The sequence below is a fragment of the Mixophyes fleayi genome, chromosome 11 (assembly GCF_038048845.1).
Source record: "Mixophyes fleayi isolate aMixFle1 chromosome 11, aMixFle1.hap1, whole genome shotgun sequence".
Lineage (NCBI taxonomy): Eukaryota > Metazoa > Chordata > Amphibia > Anura > Limnodynastidae > Mixophyes > Mixophyes fleayi.
In genome coordinates, this window is record NC_134412.1 from 67,682,473 (window position 1) to 67,704,736 (window position 22,264).

The window sequence follows — 22,264 nt, forward strand, 5'->3', positions numbered from 1 at the left end:
ATGAAGATGATGATATTCACAGGATTAAAAGTTCATGACTCACAAGCATCGCTAGTAATAATAATAACACTGGAGATAGTGGTAATGCTGCAAAGTACTGTATTGGCTGATGGTACAATAGAATGAAAGAATATATATATCGGCAGATACTAAACACACTGCAAATTGGTCAGAGTACAGAATGCAGATACATCATGCTGCTTCATAGTAGGTAGCCCTTGACAACGGCATGGGACGAGTAAAACAATAGATCAAACGCAAGGATGATGAATGGAGAATGCTTGGATCCGATAACGTAACACACGGCAGATAGATGTGAATCACTGGTACAGCAATAGTCCAGACAGAGTGATAATGTAGAACTGGATGATCCGAGAACAATGATAGTACATGTCATGCTGGTGTTGTTGTTCCTGTAGACAGCCCACCATACTCCCTGATTTTCAAATGAAAAATTAATAAATAAATTATGGCCAGAACCCCAATCCACCCAAATTATTCCCTGATCCAAACAACCACACCACCAATTGGCTGTAGTTCCACCTACAAACCACTAGGAGCAACCCTTTCTGCCATGAGAGTCTGCGCTATCCCAAGGAAAATGGAACAGCTGGTGCATAAATCCTGTTTTGCTTTAAATCGATTTATTGTTCACACCAGAAACTGCTGTTCCCCTCCCCTGTTATTTTCATTCATGTAATATACATATTACACGTCAAAATAATAAATTACTGTGTAAATGTATTAGCTCTTAACATATTGCACAGAACTATCGCCCACCCCCCATGGTAGCCTCCAGTTAGCTGAAGTCTGAGTCTGTAGGGCTTGATATAATATACCTCCCCTGCTCTCTTTCAGGGCAAGACATTGGGACAAAGTTAGCTACGTCTCTAATCCTCTACCTCTAATCCTCCCAAAACCCACTCAGTCCACCTAAAACCATACTTACCAACTTTTTGTAGCTGGCGTCCGGGAGCCTTCCGGGGCAGCTGTGCTCCGAAAATCGCGTCATTTTGGACCCCCCCCCCCCCCTGTGAGGTAATGATGCAAATATGTCATTTTACAGTGGGGCCAGGCCAAACAGATTCTCAGGGAATCGCGACATTTTGGACCTAAGGTGGGAGATTGCCATACTCTCCCGGGAGTCCGTGAGACTCACCCGAAATGCGGGAGTCTCCCGACATTCCGGGAGAGTTGGCAAGTATGCCTAAAACTGTTCCACATATGACAAATCCACACCCCACATGGTAAGTCACACACCTCACAGTACCCCAAAGGATTTTCCCAGTGAAAATGGGTAATTTTAATGTTATTATCATTTTCAAAGACATGAACAGGGGTATTTTACCTGGAGAGTACAAATAAATACATTCATATTTTTGGCCTCATTTACAGAATGCATTTTGTATTCCAAACATACATACTTACATGTGTATACTAAATTGCATGTATTACAAAACATAGCCATCAGCAGTATTTCTGCATCATGTGTACATCATGCGTGTACTTACACACCACTAGAGCGTAGTAGCTATGTGGCTTGACAGTGTTATTAGTAAATGTGAAAGCAAAATTGTTACAATAGCCATACACAACATAATGTAATGAAGTGTTATATACAGAAGAGAGAATAGTGTCATGAGAGTGTTACTAATAAAAGTGAAAGTCACATTTTCCATACAAAAATGTAATTCAACATCAGTAGTACTGTTTTATAAATAAAATGTGAATCTTCTTTCCTGCAGTGGTCAAACGGAAATGACAAATAAGCAATATGAATATACGCCCATGACTTGACATAACATATCCGCAGCACGGAATGAATGAAGTATAATCAGTTAAAGGGGCCAATGCATATGCAGCCAATCAAAATTGGCCAGTTAATGTGGTGGTAATCGTTTTCCCGATTACCAAAAACCCAACCACCAGGATGCCTACAAAAAAATTTGTTTAGTACAAAAGTGACTGTAATATAATACAGACTTACCTAAAATCTTAGCTGCACATTTCCCTGAGAGCGGCATGCTGACAGGAACTAATTCCGAGTATATAGCTTTCCGGGAATTAACTTTGACGTAAGTTAACAGAGCGACATAGATAGATGTGAATTTAAAGCGGCAATGCTCTAAGGGCTACTGTATTACTAAGGTTAAGTGTTTCATTAAACACTTAACCTGTGGGGTCCGGACATTGCCGCTTTAAATTAACATTTATCTATGTCGCACTGTTAACTTATGTCAAAGTCAAGTGCTGGATTGGTAACTGGGAAAACGTACCCAACCCCAGATAATGCCGCTGCTGTCACAATCACCATCACCACCACCACGTATTTTAACACAACGCAGTACCCGCAAAACATATGCATTTTGGTATGCATGAGCAGTAACGAAATGTGTATATTTGGGTGTAGTTCCACTTTAAACAGATTTCATTATGTACGAAACTCAAAAAATAACAAAATATATAAATGCCAAAAACAAATGCATATGGTTCCTTATGCTGTTACCAACTCTAAGTCTTAGAAATTTTAATTACACAAGTTTTATCTGAACCACCAGAGTCTCGAGAGTTAGTGAAATGTTAGCTTTCATAGAAGCAGCTTTTAATGTAGTTAAAATGGCTTTTTTAAAAAATTACATTGGCTGTGGGGGAGCTGAAGTTTAATAGCATAGTCATTAAATTACTTCTACTGCTACCCAGGGTGTGTGCAGAATTCAGAAGAAGATTTTAGCCATAAACAGACATTTTATGATTCAATTTCTGAAAGTAGTAATCTGTTTATTGGATGAATTAAAAGCATCACTGCTGTTCAGTTAATTTCCTTTAAGATGTTTTTCATTATGTGAACTGTGGATTTCTGAGTAAACATGCGCTAGTTTGTTTCATTATAAGTATAAAATTATTTTAATAGATGCCTTTGGGAAAAAAAAATAATGCATTCAAAAATCAACATATTCACCAAAGAAAAAATAAAAGTATGACCAATAAAGTTGCTATTGGCTGCCTCTATTCACAACAACTGCGTGGCTGTTGGTATACTATAGGGCTTATATAATAACATGGAGCGTACAGGACAAATGCAACCCACTGCAACTATTATATTCACACATGTATGCTGTAAACTAAGCTGTTGTATTTGATAATCTCTGCAGAGGTAGGGAAGGGAATGAAAGCTTGTGTAATGAAGGTTGTTGTATTTCTATCATAAAAGCATATATATCTGTGTGTGTGTGTGTGTGTACATTCTCTTACTGATTTTTTTTAAAAAGAAAAAAAAATGAGCAGAAAAGAAATATAGCAAGGTGCATTTCACTTCAGTATGTTCCTGTATCAGGAAATCCATATCACTAATCTGGACCTTGCTCCTTTCACAAACTCTGAGGGGTATATTTACTAAACTGCTGGTTTGAAAAAGTGGAGATGATGCCTATAGCAACCAATCAGATTCTAGTTATCATTTATTTAGAACATTCTACAAAATGACAGCTAGAATCTGATTGGTTGCTATAGGCAACATCTCCACTTTATCAAACCGGCAGTTTAATAAATATACCTCTGAGTGTGCGACTTCCTGCTTACCTCCTCTCCACCCTCATTACATTATGACACTGCCCCTGTCAAGCGCAGTCTAGTCTTTACTTATAGAGATGTAACAATACAGTCACTGTCCCCATGATCAGTACCATCATCTCCTGAAATACTGTTTCTGTAAATTTTATGATTTGTATGGTCCATTCATTCAATGACACCATTATTTTGTGCTTACTGTAAATGTTGTTGCACTGTTGTCCTGACCTAACAATGTATACAAGCAAGAGAAGGACTGGCAAGGGACAGGCGGGCAGTTGCCCAAGCAAGGCCCAAAGGCAAAGGCACATCATCACCGGATAGGTCAAATGCTCTTTGGCGTCCACCAAACTGCACTGTCCAACGCCTATTTACATAAGTGACCTGGTAGAAAGGCAAGCTGGCGTTAACTCGTGACTTGAGCATGAATATCTTAGGTAGAAGGCATTCTGATACAAGTGAGCGTGAGAGCGAAGGACAAATTGTTTCAAATATAGGAATTTAATTAATTTAGCAACTCAAACTAATTAGCAGAAAGCACTTTTAACATATAAAATATAGATTATTTACTAATTTCTCTAGGCAGCAGTAGAACATATCGTGGTCCTACTTCCAGGTGCATGGGATTATATTTGTACAGAGCCAAAATCTCAAATTAAATAGGCCAAATATGTGGAAGCAGTAAGATAAAATAATAATAATAATAATAATAATAATAATAAAATCCCATTACAAACTATGACATGTTTTGGCGAAACTGGATTCAGAGAACGTAACAACAGTTTACATCTGCACTGACATAATCACGTTTTATGAAAACTTTAAAAAAGTGATTGAGGAATAAAGACATATTAAGTCTATGACAGTTCTAATGGTATACAAAGGAACAATGGGTTATTTATGTGTAAATTACAGGCTGCTGGGCTAATGTCTCTTCTTGTCTGCGTCATTTCCTCCTCCACATAAATATTCAGGTTTCCAGTCACGCATTCCTTAGACTTACATAAAAGAGAAACCAATTCACCTGTTCCCTTCCCATAGCAAGTATTCTAACCTATCAATCAGTTCTTAAGCAATGCTAGTGTCTCACTGGCAGATTTAACTCGCTGTGAGAGTGATGTTCCGCTGTGCACATGAAACAGTCTGTTAACCTACGGGCAGCTAAGGATTAGTGAAAAGTGTCCTGCTCAGTACTTCTAAGGTTAGTTATGGGGCCTAGCTTCAATTGCGGACCAAAGGGTATATTTACTAAACTGCGGGTTTGAAAAAGTGGAGATGTTGCCTATAGCAACCAATCAGATTCTAGTTATCATCTATGTAGTATATTCTACAAAATGACAGCTAGAACCTGATAGGTTGCTGTAGGCAACATCTCCACTTTTTCAAGGCCACAGTTTTTTAAATATACCCCCAAGACACAAATAAAATATGGGATTTTACAGATGTCACTTACTGGTGGCAGCCATTTTGTTGACTGGAGCACTGTTCAACCTATCATTTCCATACCTTCCAAGAATCATATTTTGGTGGGACTGTCTCTATTCTCACTTTAAGATAATCTGAGTGTGATTTGGGTGGATCTAGCATGACTTTTGGTGGATCTTGGCGTAGTTTGGGGGGAACATGGCACTGATGGTGGGAGGTATGCAATTCATGTAAAACTAGTGACAGTAGTTCCTAATGCATAGGCTTGTTTCTCAAAATGGTTCAGCCCACCTAGCAGCAGCCTCCGATGTGTGCGACCGGTCTACTTTACAAGTACAGTTTAAGCTCATATTATTTATTTTGGCAGCAATCAGATTTGCCAACTATACAAGACGAATTAAGTGTTTGTATACTGTGCTTCAGGTATCTGTGTCAACTCAGTGACTATGTAATTTAGTGTGCATCAAGATGTTTACAGATGGTAGAGAGGTTTCTGTAGGTGGGACATTAGTAATGAAGAAATTGGACTGCAACAGTAGGGCTCTAACATTTTTTTATATGGTATTTATTTATAGTTGACATCTTTCTATTGGAATCAAATATATAAAGTAATATATAAACATAGGACTGATATTCCATGGTATATTTCCATTTAATGTAACAATAGGTAAGAGGTTCAATGGGGCAGGCACTGATGTGAATGAGTTCTCTATACAGTGTTGCGGAATTATTGGCGCTATATAGATAAATGATGATGATAATGATGATGAAGAGGTTGATATCGACAAAAAGTCCTGTTTCTCAGTGGATATTAAATATTTTAGCAGAGGAAAATAGGAACTGACGTAGATGTGGTCTATGCATTTTTGGAGCGGCTACTGTGGATCTGGTTTGCTGCATGATTAGGGGGATAGGAGTCATGACCAAGGGTCTCCTGATTTTTCTCATTGTAAATCTTTGTACGGTCACCAGACACATCCACATTACTGCAGCTCATGCCAACATTGGTATAAGCCACCCTGTGTAACGTGAGATTTTCTTAATTTAACTACACTGAATTAAGTTATAGCAATGACTTACCTTTAAAGCCCACTCACAATCTGTTATTGCATTTTGGTACTTTTCCAGTTTTATATAAGCCTGTGAAGATTAGAAAATAGTTAGCAAAACATGAATGTAGATGCTAGATGATTAAAATAGCCAACTCTCAACTTACATAATACCTTACAAATACATCCACTACCATTGTTTTCCAAAACTACTGATAAAATTGTAGATCAATGAAAACTGCTACACAGTTCCAAGATTCAGGTCAAAGCCGCAAACATTACCTAAAGGCAGACTAAAGTACTACAACGTTTATTCTACTTCATTTATTTTATTCAATATCTCATGTACCATACTGCATACTTCCCTATTATATGTTTTGTAGAACATTTTAGCACTACAAAAATTAAATTATGCTAATTTTTATTGTAACCAACACATGTACTACTGAACAACTTTGTATTACTATTACCATGAACAACCAAACCGTACAACTTTATATTATTACCAATCTTATGAACTTCAAAATGACATCACACTTACTTACATCACAAGTATCAGTAAAAACATTGACGAAAATTCAGTTATGAAATCAATATATGTTTGTATGTTTTTTTGCTGTGTACAACAAGGTTAAAGTTACGTGTGAACAATGTTTTCTTAAAAATGTATTGCTTGCCAATTTAGATACGAAATATGATATCTGAGGATGATATTTCGACTTGGCTTAACAAAAAATTTGGCAAGACCAGAAGGGGGTGGCAAGGAGCACTGTGGAAAATTACATAAGGCTATTCTTGTTAATTGCATTATGTTGAGGGCGGGCGCTGAGAGAAAGGTAGGACTTCCTTTAATGACGTAACTAGTGTAATAAGTGCATAAACACCATCAACAGCATTTATAATGGTATTGTATCTGTTTACTCAGTCTTGCTGGCCCTTACTATCAGCCAATCAGCAGAGTTATATGTAAGACCTCAGAAGAGGAAACACATACATTGGCTATACTGCAGGAGAGCCAACTCAACAGTTCTGCATCCGTTCCATAAAAGTTTATTGTAAACATAAAGTGCAGCCACACCAAGCAGTTTACTTGTATTAGTCCCTAGAACACAACATGACGGGTTGGGTACGGTTTGGTTTTTAACAGTTTAGTTTTTTCTTTGTAGGTGAAGTGGGTGTCGTAATTGTGGTAATCGTATTAACGATTACCACCGAACATGACAACCCTTCACTACACAGCTACCACTGCTAGTTACAGTAAACAATAACCTCTTCTTGTAAATCAAATGCATTTCCCTTTAGAACTTCCTTAGATTCTTACTTTTTGGTATAAGCCTCCAAGTTTCCAAAATTAAGACCAAACTCTTACTTCATTATCTACCTAGAGCGTATTGCTTTGGCCACATGTATATATTTTGTGCTGATTCTATAAAGAAAAACAATTTCAAACTTTATCTACCATTTACATGACTATTAACTAGTTCTAGGTATTATGTTTCAGAAAAGGAAATCAAATCCATTTAAGCCTTATTTTACCTACTATACATTTATATTCCTACCTGAGCTCGGTTAGTGTATAAAATCGGCATATCTCTCAGTTTCTCCAGCCCTTCACTGTATCGCTGAACTGCAGATTCATAGTCACCTTTTCCATATGCCTCATTTCCTAGGTCTTTGAGTGCTGTACAAAGAAAATAAGAGTATTCATTCCTCCCAAAATGTGAATATGCAAAATCAGAACAACACAAACCACAAGCCCGATCCATCCTAAACTCCACCTGATCAATCAAAACACGTTTGCTGAAGGTCATGCTTACCTACTTCCCCATAAGTCCCACATCCATTAAGGTGTGAAAATCTTGACTATGTCAAGAGGTATCATCATCACCATTTATATAGCGCCACTATTTCCTCAGCGCTGTACAGAGAACTCACTCACATCAGTCCCTGTCCCAATAGAGCTTACAGTCTAAATTCCCTAACATACACACAGACAGACTATGGTCAACTTTTTATAGCAGCTAATTAATCTACTAGTATGTTTTTGCATTGTTGGCAGAAACTGGAGCATCGAGAGGAAACCCACGCAAACACAGGTAGAACATACAAACTCCACACAGATAAGCCCATGGTTTGGAATTGAACTCATTACCCCAGTATTCTAGGGCAGAAGTGCTAACCACTAAGTCACCGTGCTGCCCGTAGGTATGAGAGACAAATTACAGGAGCAGTTTACAAGCGTTAGCCACTGGCAAGATAATCTAGCCTAGTGCTTACAGGGAGAACTGGAAAATACAATTGGACCAAACTAACGGATCATGATTCAGTTAGACACCGCTACTTATGGTTGTATAACTTTATTGCAATAATGTGGCTGCACACTTTGCTAGCCTTTAGGCTTTTCTACTTAGCTTCTTTTCTTACACATTAGTAAACACACAGAAAGTATATTAATAATAGGACATTCCATTTCTAGCATTTTAGAATGTGCATGACATCTGTACTAGTAAAAAAGCAATGCTTGAAACTGCATAGCTGGTTCTGTATTACCAAACCTGTAGAGCAGCACCCGAGGCTTCAGCTATAGGCAGCAATTTTCCTGGGGCTCTGGCTAGAGTGGAATGGGGGACCCTGCACTATTCACTTCTACTAGGTGGTAGTGCAGCTTTAAGGGAAAAAAAGAATACCAGCAAGTTTCTAAACAGACAGTCTGGATCACCTATAAAAATTATAACATGCTGCTATGTCATAAAGTGAACCTAACTAGCAGAAATGTAAAGGCGAAAACGTCGTCATTTAGTAAATAAAAATGCCCACCCGTAGCATAAATTGCGTTTTTTGTGGTGATACGCGCTATATTTGAACAATTATATACAACTAGTTGTATGGAACCATTAGTCATGTGTGAATTATACTATTTATATATTATGCACCAAATGATTTATTTCTGTTGCCAGTTTTGATGTGTGCGGGCAATAATCATGTGCTATCCTATTAGAAGACTGCCTGTGAATTTCATTAAAGGTTATTATATTTAATATCAGTCATTTTTTTCTTTTCTGTTTGAAGCTGTATTAAAGTTTTCTTCCTTGTATTTCCTCTAAGGCAAAAAAAGAAATTCTAATTAAGTATTTAGACATGGGTGGCTTTCAGTTTTGGTGCTTTTTATATATATAAATAACTTTGAAAGTACTTTTGTGAATTGTGTGCTGAGAGATTGTAATATAAGAGCACATCACTGGGTCTTTTGTATCTTATGGTAACTCTCCTGGTTTCTAAGAGGAGAGATTAAAAAAATCAAATAAGGCTATTTGTTTAAACTAGTAATTAGATGAGATAAGAGGGTCATATACACCTTTACAGCTTGCGGAAGGTTTGATCTTAGCACAGAAATAGACATTTTGCATAATACAGTTTAATATGTATTAGAAACAGAATTTGCTGCATAGTTATCTGACTGGACACAATGTAAGAAAACATGTGTTACGTGTATTGTGTGTTCAGCTGTAGAGTGGGGTAATATTACTATTATACATGTCTGTATGAAGTTAGCCATCTTCTCAGCAAGTATAATCACATACTTGCCAACTCTCCCTGATTGTCAGGGAGATTTCCTGAAATAGGGGTGATCTCCCTCACTCCCTGAAGAGTCTGGCATTCTCCCTGATGCTGAGCCAGTACAAGACGTGGTTGGCTTCGCCATCTGTGGCATGATGACACAGTTCAGAAATTGTGTCCTATGTCCATGTATTGATGCCTATGGAGGTGGCCATTTTCACGGAGACCAAGATTTAATAAAAGACTGACAGGTAAGATAACATCACTTCAGTATTGGAGACAGAAATGTAAAAGACACTTCAGTCTCTAGAGATTCATTAGCTGCTTTTCTTTATAGCATAGTTGCCTACTCTCCCAGAATGTCCGGGAGTCTCCCGCATTTCTAAGAGACCTCCCGGGCACTGGGGAGAGCAGGTCAATCTCCCGGTTCTCGCCACCGCAATAGATGGTGATGGGGGCGTGGCTTAACGGTGCAAATATTGTGTCATCTTAGCCCCGCCCCCTGCTGTAATTGGCCAAAATTGTGACAATTGTTTAGGGGAGAGGGCCAAAATATCAAGCCCCGCCCCGCGCGCCCACCTCCCCTGGGATCTCCCTGAAGCTAACGAGAAAAAGTTGGCAAGTATGACTAATCATGATTTTTAAATAGAGTGTAAAGATCCCATGTACAGTACTGGCAGGAGCATGCCTACTGTGGAATTATGAGAATCCAGGAAATATTACAGCATTCATGACAGTTATCTGATTAGAATGATCACATGGTCACATGATCGTAAACATACACCAACAAAATAGTTAAATAATGCATACGTTTTACAGTTTTATAGCTAATTTTAACAAGAATAGCCAATGTTCTAATAAGTTTAGATTTTTTACTGTGGTTATACTATTAACAGCTTGACTGGTACATGTTCTACATAAATATTTTTACACATATGATATTAACATTTATGTCAGGCTTTTAATAAAATTGGCTGTCGAAAGATAAAATGACCCAGACATTGGGATGTAATTTAGACCCCTTTTCATGCCAAATTACCATTTGCAAGTGTCTTGTCTTGTCTTCTTTTTTCGGCACGTTCCCTTGCATCGTTCTCCAAGTGGGCAAGAAAACTATCTGATGGTAGAATGGAAAATAGAAATGATACTACGTAGGCACACTTTCATAGAATAGTTGCACGCTATATTAACTATAAGAGGGATTAAACAGTACTCTCACACTAACCCCGTGTATACATTTGGAGGTATCTCCACTTTGCTTGCTACCTCCAATAATTCAGTATATAGCCACATCTCTTTAATTTAGCACCATCCTCAAGTTATAACTCTATGTTTACAGATAATGTTACCAACTAAAGGAGAGCTGTCAGCCACTGCAAAGATGCCTTGTTGAGGAAAATATCTGATTTATATACTTATATTGGCCATGACTCGAAACATCCTTGTCAGTTGAGGACAACGTTTACTGTACACAGAACAAGATGTATTTTCTTTTCGTGGTGCACTTGGGTATAATTATAAAATGTCATTGTTTATGTGTATGCCCTAAAACAGTATTTTTGTGAGAACATCCTTATATAAACTTCTCCCAATAAAATGATAGCAAGAAAAGTTTACAAGATAGAAAAGTGTTTATATAATATGAAAAAATACAGTATGACAACTGTGATTGTATTCTGATGCTGTTTCAATTTCCAATATTCCAATATATAGTTTTTTTTTAGCCCTATTATTTTAATATTTCATCATCATCACCATTTATTTATATAGCGCCACTAATTCCGCAGCGCTGTACAGAGAACTCACTCACATCAGTCCCTGCCCCATTGGAGCTTACAGTCTAAATTCCCTAACACACACACTGACAGACTAGGGTCAATTTGTTGTTTTTTTTGTTAGCAGCCAATTAACCTACTAATATGTTTTTGGAGTGTGGGAGGAAACCAGAGCACCCGGAGGAAACCCACGCAAACTCGAGGAGAACATACAAACTCCTCGCAGATAAGGCCATGGTCGGGAATTGAACTCATGACCCCAGTGCTGTAAGGCAGAATATTTTATCCCAACTATATCCCAATTTTATTCCAAAGTTGATCATTTTTTTTTTATTATCTCCACCTACAAGAGTATTAATATAGGCAACGAACTTCAATGTCCCTTTCACACTATTTTCAACAAATCAGACTATCTGTAAGTCATTAAGTTACTTATAATTGCACTTTTTATCCCCTCATTTCATAGATATATTGGGTCAGTGAGATCAAGTCGCATGTATGTAGTTATCATAGTCAACTGTCACTGGCTTTTAGAAGAGCATTTACTGGTATTGCAACAGCTATATATAAAGAATAATCGTATCTTTACAATAAGCAACAGTAACTTTGCAGATTTACTGTTTCTTCAGCCCAAATCTTCTGTTTCGTCCCTGCACTTCTGGGCTGTACTATATTGATGTAATTACACAGACTGTCAAACCAGTTGCTCTTAGTATTTTAGCTCTCAAAATTCTAATTTATATATACATTCTTAACATCTGTTCAAGGTTAATTAGGCTATTGGTAATGTTATTGATTTTGATTTCCAATAACTGTCCAGTTGCAGAAAAATATTGATCCCTGTGAATTATATTCAGAGAATATTTAAATCTCTGCAGTAACTAGATAACCTCCACTATTGTTATTATTGTTATTGTACTGTTGACTTAGTTGTTACTGTCCAGATTACCTGTTCAACCTGCGCTGTTCATATTTTCTTAATGATATCCTCTAAAAATAATAATTTTGTATTATTTTCTTTTAGATGGTTTTGCACAATCGCTGTTTTGATCAGTGGCGGGTTTCCATTCACTCATTCATTGCACCTGATTCTATAGCAGACCTCAGAAAACAACTGTTAAAGTATACCAATAAAAACTGAAGTTTTAAAATTATATCCAAGTGCACAACTATATGATAACCACGACTGTTTCATTGTACAATAAACGTGTTTAATAGGTGGTTATGAGTTGTAGCGCATCCAAAATATTATTAATATTGATGTAACAAAGGAAGAAATAAGGGGTCAATATTTCAAATAATTGATGTAAAATAAGCCAGTGCAGTTGACATTTTTCTTTTTCACACAGATGAAGACAATGGAGGAATGAAACTAGTGTATTTGCAATTATTTTGTTATAATACACAAAAGATGTCAATATATGTATACATTCCTGTAAATTATTTCTGTATAATCAGTGAGTTCTGATGTATTGGTTTATAATTGGTGAGTTCATTAGGAGAGTTTGAGCATTATAAGGAATACTGTTCACCTACTGTAAATTATTACATGTAATAGAAGTCACATCGGATTGCTGTGACCTGTATAAAATCCCTTGCTATTCTTTTAAGAGCTTGAAAGTACTGTACCAAATAAACAATATTGGCAATTAACAAAACAGTAGTTTAGTCACCGTTTAATAAATTTGCAAGTGCAGTAATAATTCTGATTATTTAATGCAATATCCAATCAACTTGGCTTTCTATCAGAAGCTGCCAACTGTTCTTACCTTGGCTCATTTCAGAGTTCTTGATCATATACGAGGTGAGAACCCAGAAAAAAAACACAACACAAAATATAAAAGCACGTTAAGTTTACATATACACATCATTAGAAGTACATTATGATCATGTGTTAAATTATTGATTCTACCTTTTTAAAAAGTAAGCTTGACGCATAAATATTCTATACAGGTGCTACCACTAGGCAAACTTAGGTGGTCGCTTAGGGCAGCTGGGTTTATATCACTTATTCAGTGATTTTATTTTTTCGGCAGAACCCCCACACTGAGCTCCAGGTGCTGACAAGGAGAGGCAGCAGCTTCTTACCTGTGAAGGTGAAGTCTGCTCGTCTATGTAATGGGATGGGAGTGTGACGCTGGGCTTCGATGTGACAGTCCAGTGCCACACTCCCGGTCTGATAGAGGATCCTTCTGCACTACCCCCCAGCTCCATACAAAGTAAGGGGAGTATATGGAGAGCAACATCTGAGGGGGTGTGACTGAGGAGGGAGAGGAGCCAAAGTTGCTTCTGCCAGCTCTGATTCTATCATTTTAGTATAGGGTGTAACTAATTCTGATACAATTCAGATTTAATTGTGATAATAAACAAATCAAAACTATGCTCCACATAAAATCAACATTGTTGAATTGACTGTGTATGAAAAGGACAACAAAACTGAAAAATATTTAAATTCTTGTATGCATTGTTTAAAGCATTTTTACAGCTGGAAAGGTTTAAAAAATATTTAAAAAAATAAATGTTTTTGCTAAAATAGGTCTCATCCTCCAATCCCCAACAGTCAACCTGCAAATATTGACTCTTTGCATAAATTTAATGTAATTGTCAATAAAAACCTTTGACACTTATGAAATGCTTGTAATTGTACCTCAGTATATCATAGCAACATCTGACAAAAAAGTTCTAAAAAAACACTGAAGCAGCAAACTTTGTGAAAACCAATACTTGTGTCATTCTCAAAACTTTTGGCCATGACTGTAGGTATGTAAGAGGCGACAAGGGGCATCCCTGTCTGGTGCCATTGGAAATATTACATTTGTCTGAAAGGGAACCTTTGCTGAAAACTTTAGCAGACGGGCCATAGTAGAGAGCCATGATTGCTTTGAGGATGTTTCCCTTAAAACCAAATTTAAGCAAAACTTGTTGCATGAAGTTCCAGTGGAGTCTGTTGAATACCTTCTCTGTGTTCAGAGAAAGCACCAACAGCTTATCCTAGTGCCTTAAAACATATTCAACAATATTGATGATCCTCCTTGTGTTATCAGAGGCCTGGCGCCCCATCACAAATCCCACCTGATCAGGATAAATGAGATTGGTAATAAGGGGGCTAATTCTGTTGGCAACCAACTTGGTGTAGATTTTAAGGTCGGTGTTAAGAAGGGCTACTAGCCTATAACTATGGCAGTCAGCTGCATCTTTTCCTGTTCCAGGATGGTCAGTCTGAGCCTCGAGCATCTCCTCCATGAACCCACCACAGTCAGTGCTTGTATTATACAGATTGATCAATATAGGGACAAGTTAATTCTGAAAAGTAGCATAAAAATCATTAATGTACCCATCTGGGCCAGGGGTTTTGTATTTCAGGAGGTACTTAATCACCTCAAAGAATTCTATAGAAGTCCAGGGGGCATTTATAACCCTAAGAACATCATTGTCTAAGGAAGGGAGACACAGGTATAGGAAGAAGTCATGTAGGTCAGTAGGTGAGGGTTGTAGGGTGTCCAAATCATCTTTAAGGTTATAAGGGCCTACATAATATTTATCAAATAAATTGGCACTATCTTGGGGATTCAAAAGTTTTAAGCCATCAAGGTGGGACATTTGGCAAACCCGTTTCCTCATCTGTTATCCCCTAAGTTTTCGAGCTAACATTCAACCTGCTTTATTTCCTGTTGTATAGAATTTGTGACAAAGGCGAGATAAAGCAGGGTGCTTGACTATCAGAAGTTTCTGAAGTTGTTGTCTAACTTGGGTCAACTAGTTTTTCACTTGAGGAGAGGGGCAGGGTTTATTATGGGCTTCTAGGGTCATATGTTTATATTAAAGTTCCTGTAAGAGACAGGCTTTGGCGGTCTAGCACCTGTTTGTATGGCAGTCCCTCTTAAAACTGCCTTAATTGCACACCAACACGTAATATAGAAGTATCCTTAGGTGTAGTGGTAGCAGTATACACAACAAAGGAGTTCTGGAGGGCAGTCCTTCCCTCTAAAGAGGTGAGAAGTTAAGTAGGAAAGCTACACAATCTGGGTGGAAATGTCAGGGCAGTAGGGGACCAAGTCTACAGAAGCGGGGCTTGATGTGACCAAGTCGGAAGCATAGAGACCGATCTGAAATATTGGAGGGACCATTTGTCAGTATCAAGTCAATGTGGGAGTAGGTATTAGGTATTATGGACATGCAAGTGGTAAGTAAAGTCCTTTGCTCTGGGGCATAGGTCACCTAGGCATCAAAAAGGTCGTACTCTCCTATAAGGGGCAGCATGGTGGCTAAGTGGTTAGCACTTTTGCCTTACAGCACTGGGGTCATGAGTTCAATTCCCGAACATGGCCTTATCTGTCAGGATTTTGTATGTTCTCCCCGTGTTTGTGTGGGTTTCCTCTGGGTGCTCCGGTTTCCTCCCACACTCCAAAAACATACTGGTAGGTAAATTGGCAGCTAACAAATTGACCTTAGTCTGTGTGTGTCAATGTTTATAACAACTACATTTAAAACCAGCTTTAATCATCAATGATGATGATGACTGGCATTTCAACAACATGGTGATGAGCTTAATTTCTGATCATTATTTGCTCTTGCACACAAATTTAATATCTTCTTGTCTTTATGTCTCAGTACATTTATAGAAAAAAGTAGAGGGAACATGTGGAACTTACAGACTGAGGAAAGGAACCACCAGGAGATGTATTAATAACTGTCCTATTTATTTTGGTCCTGGTTGCATCTTCATTTTCCTTCTCCTTTAAAAGAGCAAGTTTTTCATCTGCTCTTGCTATGACACTTTCACGAGATGATAGATCATCAGAATTTAGACTTTGTATAATTGCAGCTGTAAAAAGAATTTGAAAAACAAATTCAGTGTCTGTTTGTTAATAACCAGTCTTGTTTTATTACTGTTTTTGTTTCCAATTGTAAAGCACTGCAGAGTACGCCAGTAACAGTAGTCACGTTACATTGTTTTCAGTTTAGTAAGACTATTCCTATCAACATTTTAAAATATATTTCTTTCCAAAGAGGAGTATGGCATTATATAAGTAATCAAATAAATTGGTAAATAATGTTCAAAATTCAAAATACAAGCGGGGCATCATCAAAATAGCAAATACATGTTTATAAAAGCATATAAAAAAATAAAAGTTTACCTAAGCTCACAAAATAAGTCAGACAGAGCCCTAGGCAATAATGCTGTACAATACCATAAAAAAAGTGTGTGATACGTGACCAGTGCCATAGTGTGACCAAACTATGGCACTGCATTAATGGTTTGCCTCCCAAATAATGTAGCACTATGCTGCCTTTAGTTCAGTGTCATAGTGTGGTCAAATTAACACAATTTGTTGTGTTCCATAACAGAAATGCCTGACAACTTTTTCTGACTTTTTTTGGCTACTACCACCTACCCCCGGACCTTGTGAGGCATTGGGCTAGATTTACTAAGCTGCGGGTTTGAAAAAGTGGGGATGTTGCCTATATCAACCAATCAGATTCTAGCTTTCATTTATTTAGTACCTTCTACAAAATGATAGCTAGAATCTGATTGGTTGCTATAGGCAACATCCCCACTTTTTCAAACCCGCAGCTTAGTAAATTTAGCCCATTGTTTCTTCAAACTTTCCCCCTTGCTCATATTTTTATATTTTACTGGACACTGCTCTTCTGCTGACATACTCACATTTTCCTGTGTCTGGCTAACCAGAGACCTCATCATTTCCTCTGCTTTGTACCTAACCTTTCTGGAAGCAAGCCTGAATTCTCACCAAGACTAAGTGTCACCCCACTCACTGCTTGTCAATCATGTCTCCCACAAGTGCATTATCACCATGGTCCTTAACTTTTACTTTCTATTGCTATTCATGACCTTACTCTCCACCAAATCTAGTTAATTACCTCATTCCCACCCCACTGATGCCCCACTCTGCTACTTACCACAGTGTACTCATCACCTATACACACTCTCCTGTATGCTTGTTGTGACTATTTACTCCCTTCAGCACTCCTGCTTCGATATCTCACCAATCTCCCTCTACCTAACCCTCCTTCCATTCCACAGCCTACATGCCCACCCAACACTTCTTCTACCCTCTTCCTCTCTCCACCATCTCATTCTTACCTTTCACTTATTCCCCTGCCTCTGGCCTCAAATGCTCTGCTCCAAAAATACCCCAGATGCCCTCAGACTATTATTTGCCATAAAATGCCCCAATATGCCACTCAAATCTCACATTTGCCATAAAATGCACCCACATGCAGCTCAGACCACCCATTTGCTTCAAAATTCAGGCCACAAAATGCTCAACATGCCACCCAGACCTAGGACTTTCCTTGTCACTCAGTCCAGAACAGACAAATGAAGGAGGGAGACCACATGGTGCAGTCTGCACTGCACTCTCTCCTCCCTCCTCCAATTCTGCAGAGGAGATCACATGATACGGAGCGTGGTTCTCATCAGGTTCAGACTTATATTCTGCTTAACTGCATAAAGCAAAGAATGAGTCAGAGTTGGGACATAAAGCTGGGGGCTACTAGTTGCCCATCATTAGTCTAGACCAGTCTCATGCATACAATGACGCATGAGACTTATCTGAAGGACTGTCCGAGGTTTACAAGGAGTTAGCTATGCGCGTGAAGGCATTAACACGATCCCTGGCCAACGCTATATAAATAAATGTCAATCCAGAATAAAGGCAAGACAACATATTGCAACTTTATTTTGATGGCATATACTTTGCATTTCACTCAGTGTAACCTCTGCCATATATAAAGCTGAAACAAGTCAAAGAAATGCTTCCATTCACTTACAGATAGCAAATGCTGCAGGCAAAGTCACGTAAGCTCATGGTGTACTGTAAATAATGAGAGGTTGTCAGTAACTACTGAACTATAATTACAAACTTACCAACTTCATCCACATTCTTCAAAAACTGCTCTAGATTTTGATCTACAGACATTGTTGCAGAATCCTGAAAAGAACAAGAAGTAGATTATTTATGAATACAAATTGTGTGACATCACTCATTTGTTTTTTCGTGACTAAAGAAATATATAAAGCTAAGATCTTAACAAGCCCAAAACCTAAACCACCACGGATTGACACTAAATATACACAGAAAAAGATGTATGCAAATCTAGAATAATTATGTATTCATCTCTCTAGAAAAATTAATGCATTTAAAGAGGGAAGACAACCTGGACTATTATATCACAGTGACCAGAGAGAAGAGAATTTAGGTGCTGACGATTAAGCCACCACTAGGATTCAACCAGCAGGACATATCCACAGCAAGGGAGCCTGACGCTGATCCCGTTGTTGCTAAGAAGTCAAAAGTAATCTGGTAGGATAAGGGAGGATAGCGGCCCTTACATAGAGCAAATAAAGGAACTAGCAGCAGATTAGGTAGTGGAAGTGAATAGGTAGAAGTAGGTGGAGAAGGTGAGCAGCACATGTCCAGCAATAATTAGCTGATAAAAAACAATAGGTGCATTCACCTCTCCTCTTTCCAGAAGGACACATTGAGGCAATCCCACCCAGCTCATTCAGAACAGGGTAGATAATTAGTGAAGATGTTGGATGTAGTTTTGTATGTCTTAGAATATTGTGAATTGTGGTGAGATTGTTAAAATTGCTTTGCTTTTCATGCCTTGCATGGGGAAGCAGTGAGGGAGGCATCAGGTGAATGATATCGTTGACTGTCTTTAGGCCTGGGGGCTTTGGCAGATAGGGAGAAGCAATAAATCCTGCAAAAAACTCTACTTTTCAACAGATCTAGGACCTTTTATCCCTATAATAAATAGATCTCCTTGTCTATAAAACTGTTCTCTTTGACACCTCAGGAACACTGCATTACGTCTACAATACTTATGGACAAGCAATATTTTTGCTGCAAAATTCGAGCAGAGACACTAAAGTTACACACTATGTGCCTGATTCATCAAGAAGCGTATGTACCGATCTTGTGCATATAATCCGCAAGATTACACTGCGCATGCCCCGAACCGGCTCATATGCCACGTTCAATTCATCTTCGAAGGCAATGGATGCTTACTACTGCCTACGATTTCAGGGAGGGAACGGACCAGGGGAGGAGAGTTTGCCGGTAGTCAATGTACAGCAAGGGTGTGCCAATTGCGAGCGCATGCAGCAGCATCTGGTCCAAGCTCTGGTCCTCTCATGGGAATTTTTTTTCAAAAAATAATAATTTTTAAAACATTTTATGTTTCGTCATTAATGCCTATATTATTACCAGGTGACATTAATTCAATATTTAATTTTTTTCTGTCCATTCTTTTGCAAATTTATATTCCACATGGGTATTAGACATATCCTGCAGTGTTCTGTGTAGTAGAGCAATGCAGACCTACAGCCGCATTAATCAGTGCACGTATCTTCAGATCAGCTCCATGTGCACAGATCCTAATTACGTGTGTTCTGAAACAAACGCACATTGCGCTCAGTATGCGTGCATTGATAAATCAGGCCCTATAAGTATAGCCTAGTAGCCACCAGTATAAGCCACTACAAATTTCAAATTTCAAAGTCACTAGCAGCACTCTGGCGCAAGGATGGCAAAAATGGAAAAAAATCTCTGCATAGTTTCATCGGCGTCACTTAATGAACTTATAAACTGCAGATTGAAGATGTGTCATATTTGCTGCTAAAAAACCCAAAATACACTTTAAGTCCTACTAAACTTAAACTAAAATAAAGACACAACACCAGAATTTGTTGGCAAATTAATATGTCACAGTTTATTTATGATAAATGGTGGTGGAGAAGGCAAATTGCAAGTCAGCACAACCAATAGCAATAGCCAAACAATGTATGGTCATCCGGAACTAACCAAAGGTCTCAGGACCAAAGTCCTTTACAGTTGGCTGGTGCTAAATCTGGCGTCAGCGTGACTACAACTCCTCTGGACTCACAATGACGTGTCCACACAAAGCAGGTCAAGGGATCACCCTCACAAAGGGGCCAAGAGCCAAAGTACTTTGAAGAGGAGAGTGATCTGCGACCAATCAGCAGTAGCACTGTATGAATTGGTGGATAACTCACAACTGCCTTCCTGCCAAACTGTGCCTGCTCTGTACAGAAGGGAAACAAGAAATTGGTTAGACATAGGAATTCACATATTTCAAGCAGATGATTGGAGGAAATGAGGGGTTTCCAGCAGAGAAAGATACCCCAGCATGCCCTTGGAGGAGTTATATGCTGTCACTGGAAACACTCTCATGGAATTCCTATTGGCTGGGATCTATATTGGACTTAACCCTTGAATAGGTAAGCACCAGACGTTTACCCTATCACCTGAGTTTAAGGTCGTTTGGCTTACGGCCTCACTTGTCATTAAGCCTAACATAATCAGGACTTTTCTGTTTAGGATAGTGCTGATAAACTATAATTTCATATATTATCCAAACATATTGGTGATGCTACTTTTTTTCTTTAATTTTTTTAAAACCTACCTGCCCATAAGTAACAGTTTTCATTCATGAAATAAGCTTATGTTGACTTATGATGTGAAATCTCTGAGTGGATAATCATTATATTATTAAATCACTATAAGCAATGACATTAGAACGCACTGTTTCTACAGATATAATTTACAGGTGTTTATACATAACTTAACTTCACTTGTGTAATATAAGATATTCACTATGCATATCCGTTTACAATATTTATCGGAATATAATGTATGAAAACTGATAAAGAAAATAAATGCTAAATATAAATATTTAACATTTTAGTTTATCGCCGTCAAAACAAAACATCATTACATTTAGTAACATAATTTTCAGATATTTTGGGAAATAATACTTTTCCAGATGTAAAATAAACTTAGACAATGGGATTTAAAATTTAGGACACAAAGTCACAGGATCAGTGAATATGTACACATTTCTCACAGGCAGCTGAACACTGACAGGTCTATGGAAATCCCTAGTTATTACACCCAAGTTGAGTGACACACAAAATTTATGATTTAGGTTAGTGAAATGTTCTGCCTACTCACAGCTGTTACATATATTTTTGTAAAATTGAAAAACGATACAGGTCCTTCAAGGTGAACCTTTCTTTCCTCACTGAAGATTTTGCATGCACTAAGGGTCCAATTTATTAAAGGCTAAGGCTGGGTACACACTACAGAACCTGAGTCATTATGGAGAGCAAAGCAAAAAAAGAATAGATTTGATCCTGGACAAACCATGTTACAATGCAAGGGGTGCAAATTAGTTTATTATTTTGCACATAAGTTAAATACCGGCTGCTTTTTCATGTAGCACACAAATACTTGATAGCTTTATTTTTACACTGAAATTTAAAGTTGATCTAAGACATGCCCTATCCCAACTATAAATCTGCCATCATATTTTACATTTACCTCCCCTTCTAATGTAACATTGTTTTGTCAAGGTACAAAGTTACTACTATTTTATGCTTTACTCTCCTTAATGACTCAGACCCTACAGTGTTTTCATGGCAATTATCAGACCAATCACCCGATAAATGACGGTTTAGCCCGATATTGCATTAGTGTCTACACTTAGACGATGAACGATAGTCGTTCCAAAGCATCGACCATCGTTTGTTTTGATTATTCAGCAGAACTATAAATCTCGTTCCGTTATGGAACGACGTCCTTCCAATACTGCAGTGTGTATGCACTCACAATATTTTTTTAACCGGCAGTTATGACAGTTGAAGAGGGTAAATCTTTTTAACCATGTATAGTGTGTACACATGAATCAGCTGCTGATCAGGACTTTTTTTTCAGTTGTTAGTAAAATCGCTGTAGATAACATATTGGTCTGAAAAATTCTGTAGTGCGTATCCAGCCTAACAATGTCGCAACCCTCCCTACTTTGCATTGGTACAGATGTTTTTGTCCGCCTACATCA

At 38.0% G+C, this 22,264-nt stretch overlaps 1 protein-coding gene across 1 annotated transcript in view; it reads right to left on the reverse strand.

The window, feature by feature from the left end:
- The window catches only part of TTC12 (tetratricopeptide repeat domain 12), a 78,705-nt gene extending 60,379 nt beyond the window's left edge, over positions 1 to 18,326 (reverse strand). The window contains exons 1-6 of the mRNA XM_075191320.1: positions 18,267 to 18,326; positions 16,027 to 16,199; positions 13,144 to 13,162; positions 10,639 to 10,716; positions 7,601 to 7,722; positions 6,073 to 6,132 (exon numbers count right to left, since the gene is read on the reverse strand). Of these exons, the coding sequence (XP_075047421.1) occupies positions 6,073 to 6,132; positions 7,601 to 7,722; positions 10,639 to 10,716; positions 13,144 to 13,162; positions 16,027 to 16,199; positions 18,267 to 18,318 (504 nt within the window). The 5' untranslated portion in view covers positions 18,319 to 18,326. The remainder of the gene's footprint in view (positions 1 to 6,072; positions 6,133 to 7,600; positions 7,723 to 10,638; positions 10,717 to 13,143; positions 13,163 to 16,026; positions 16,200 to 18,266) is intronic.
- Positions 18,327 to 22,264: the final 3,938 nt, after the last annotated feature.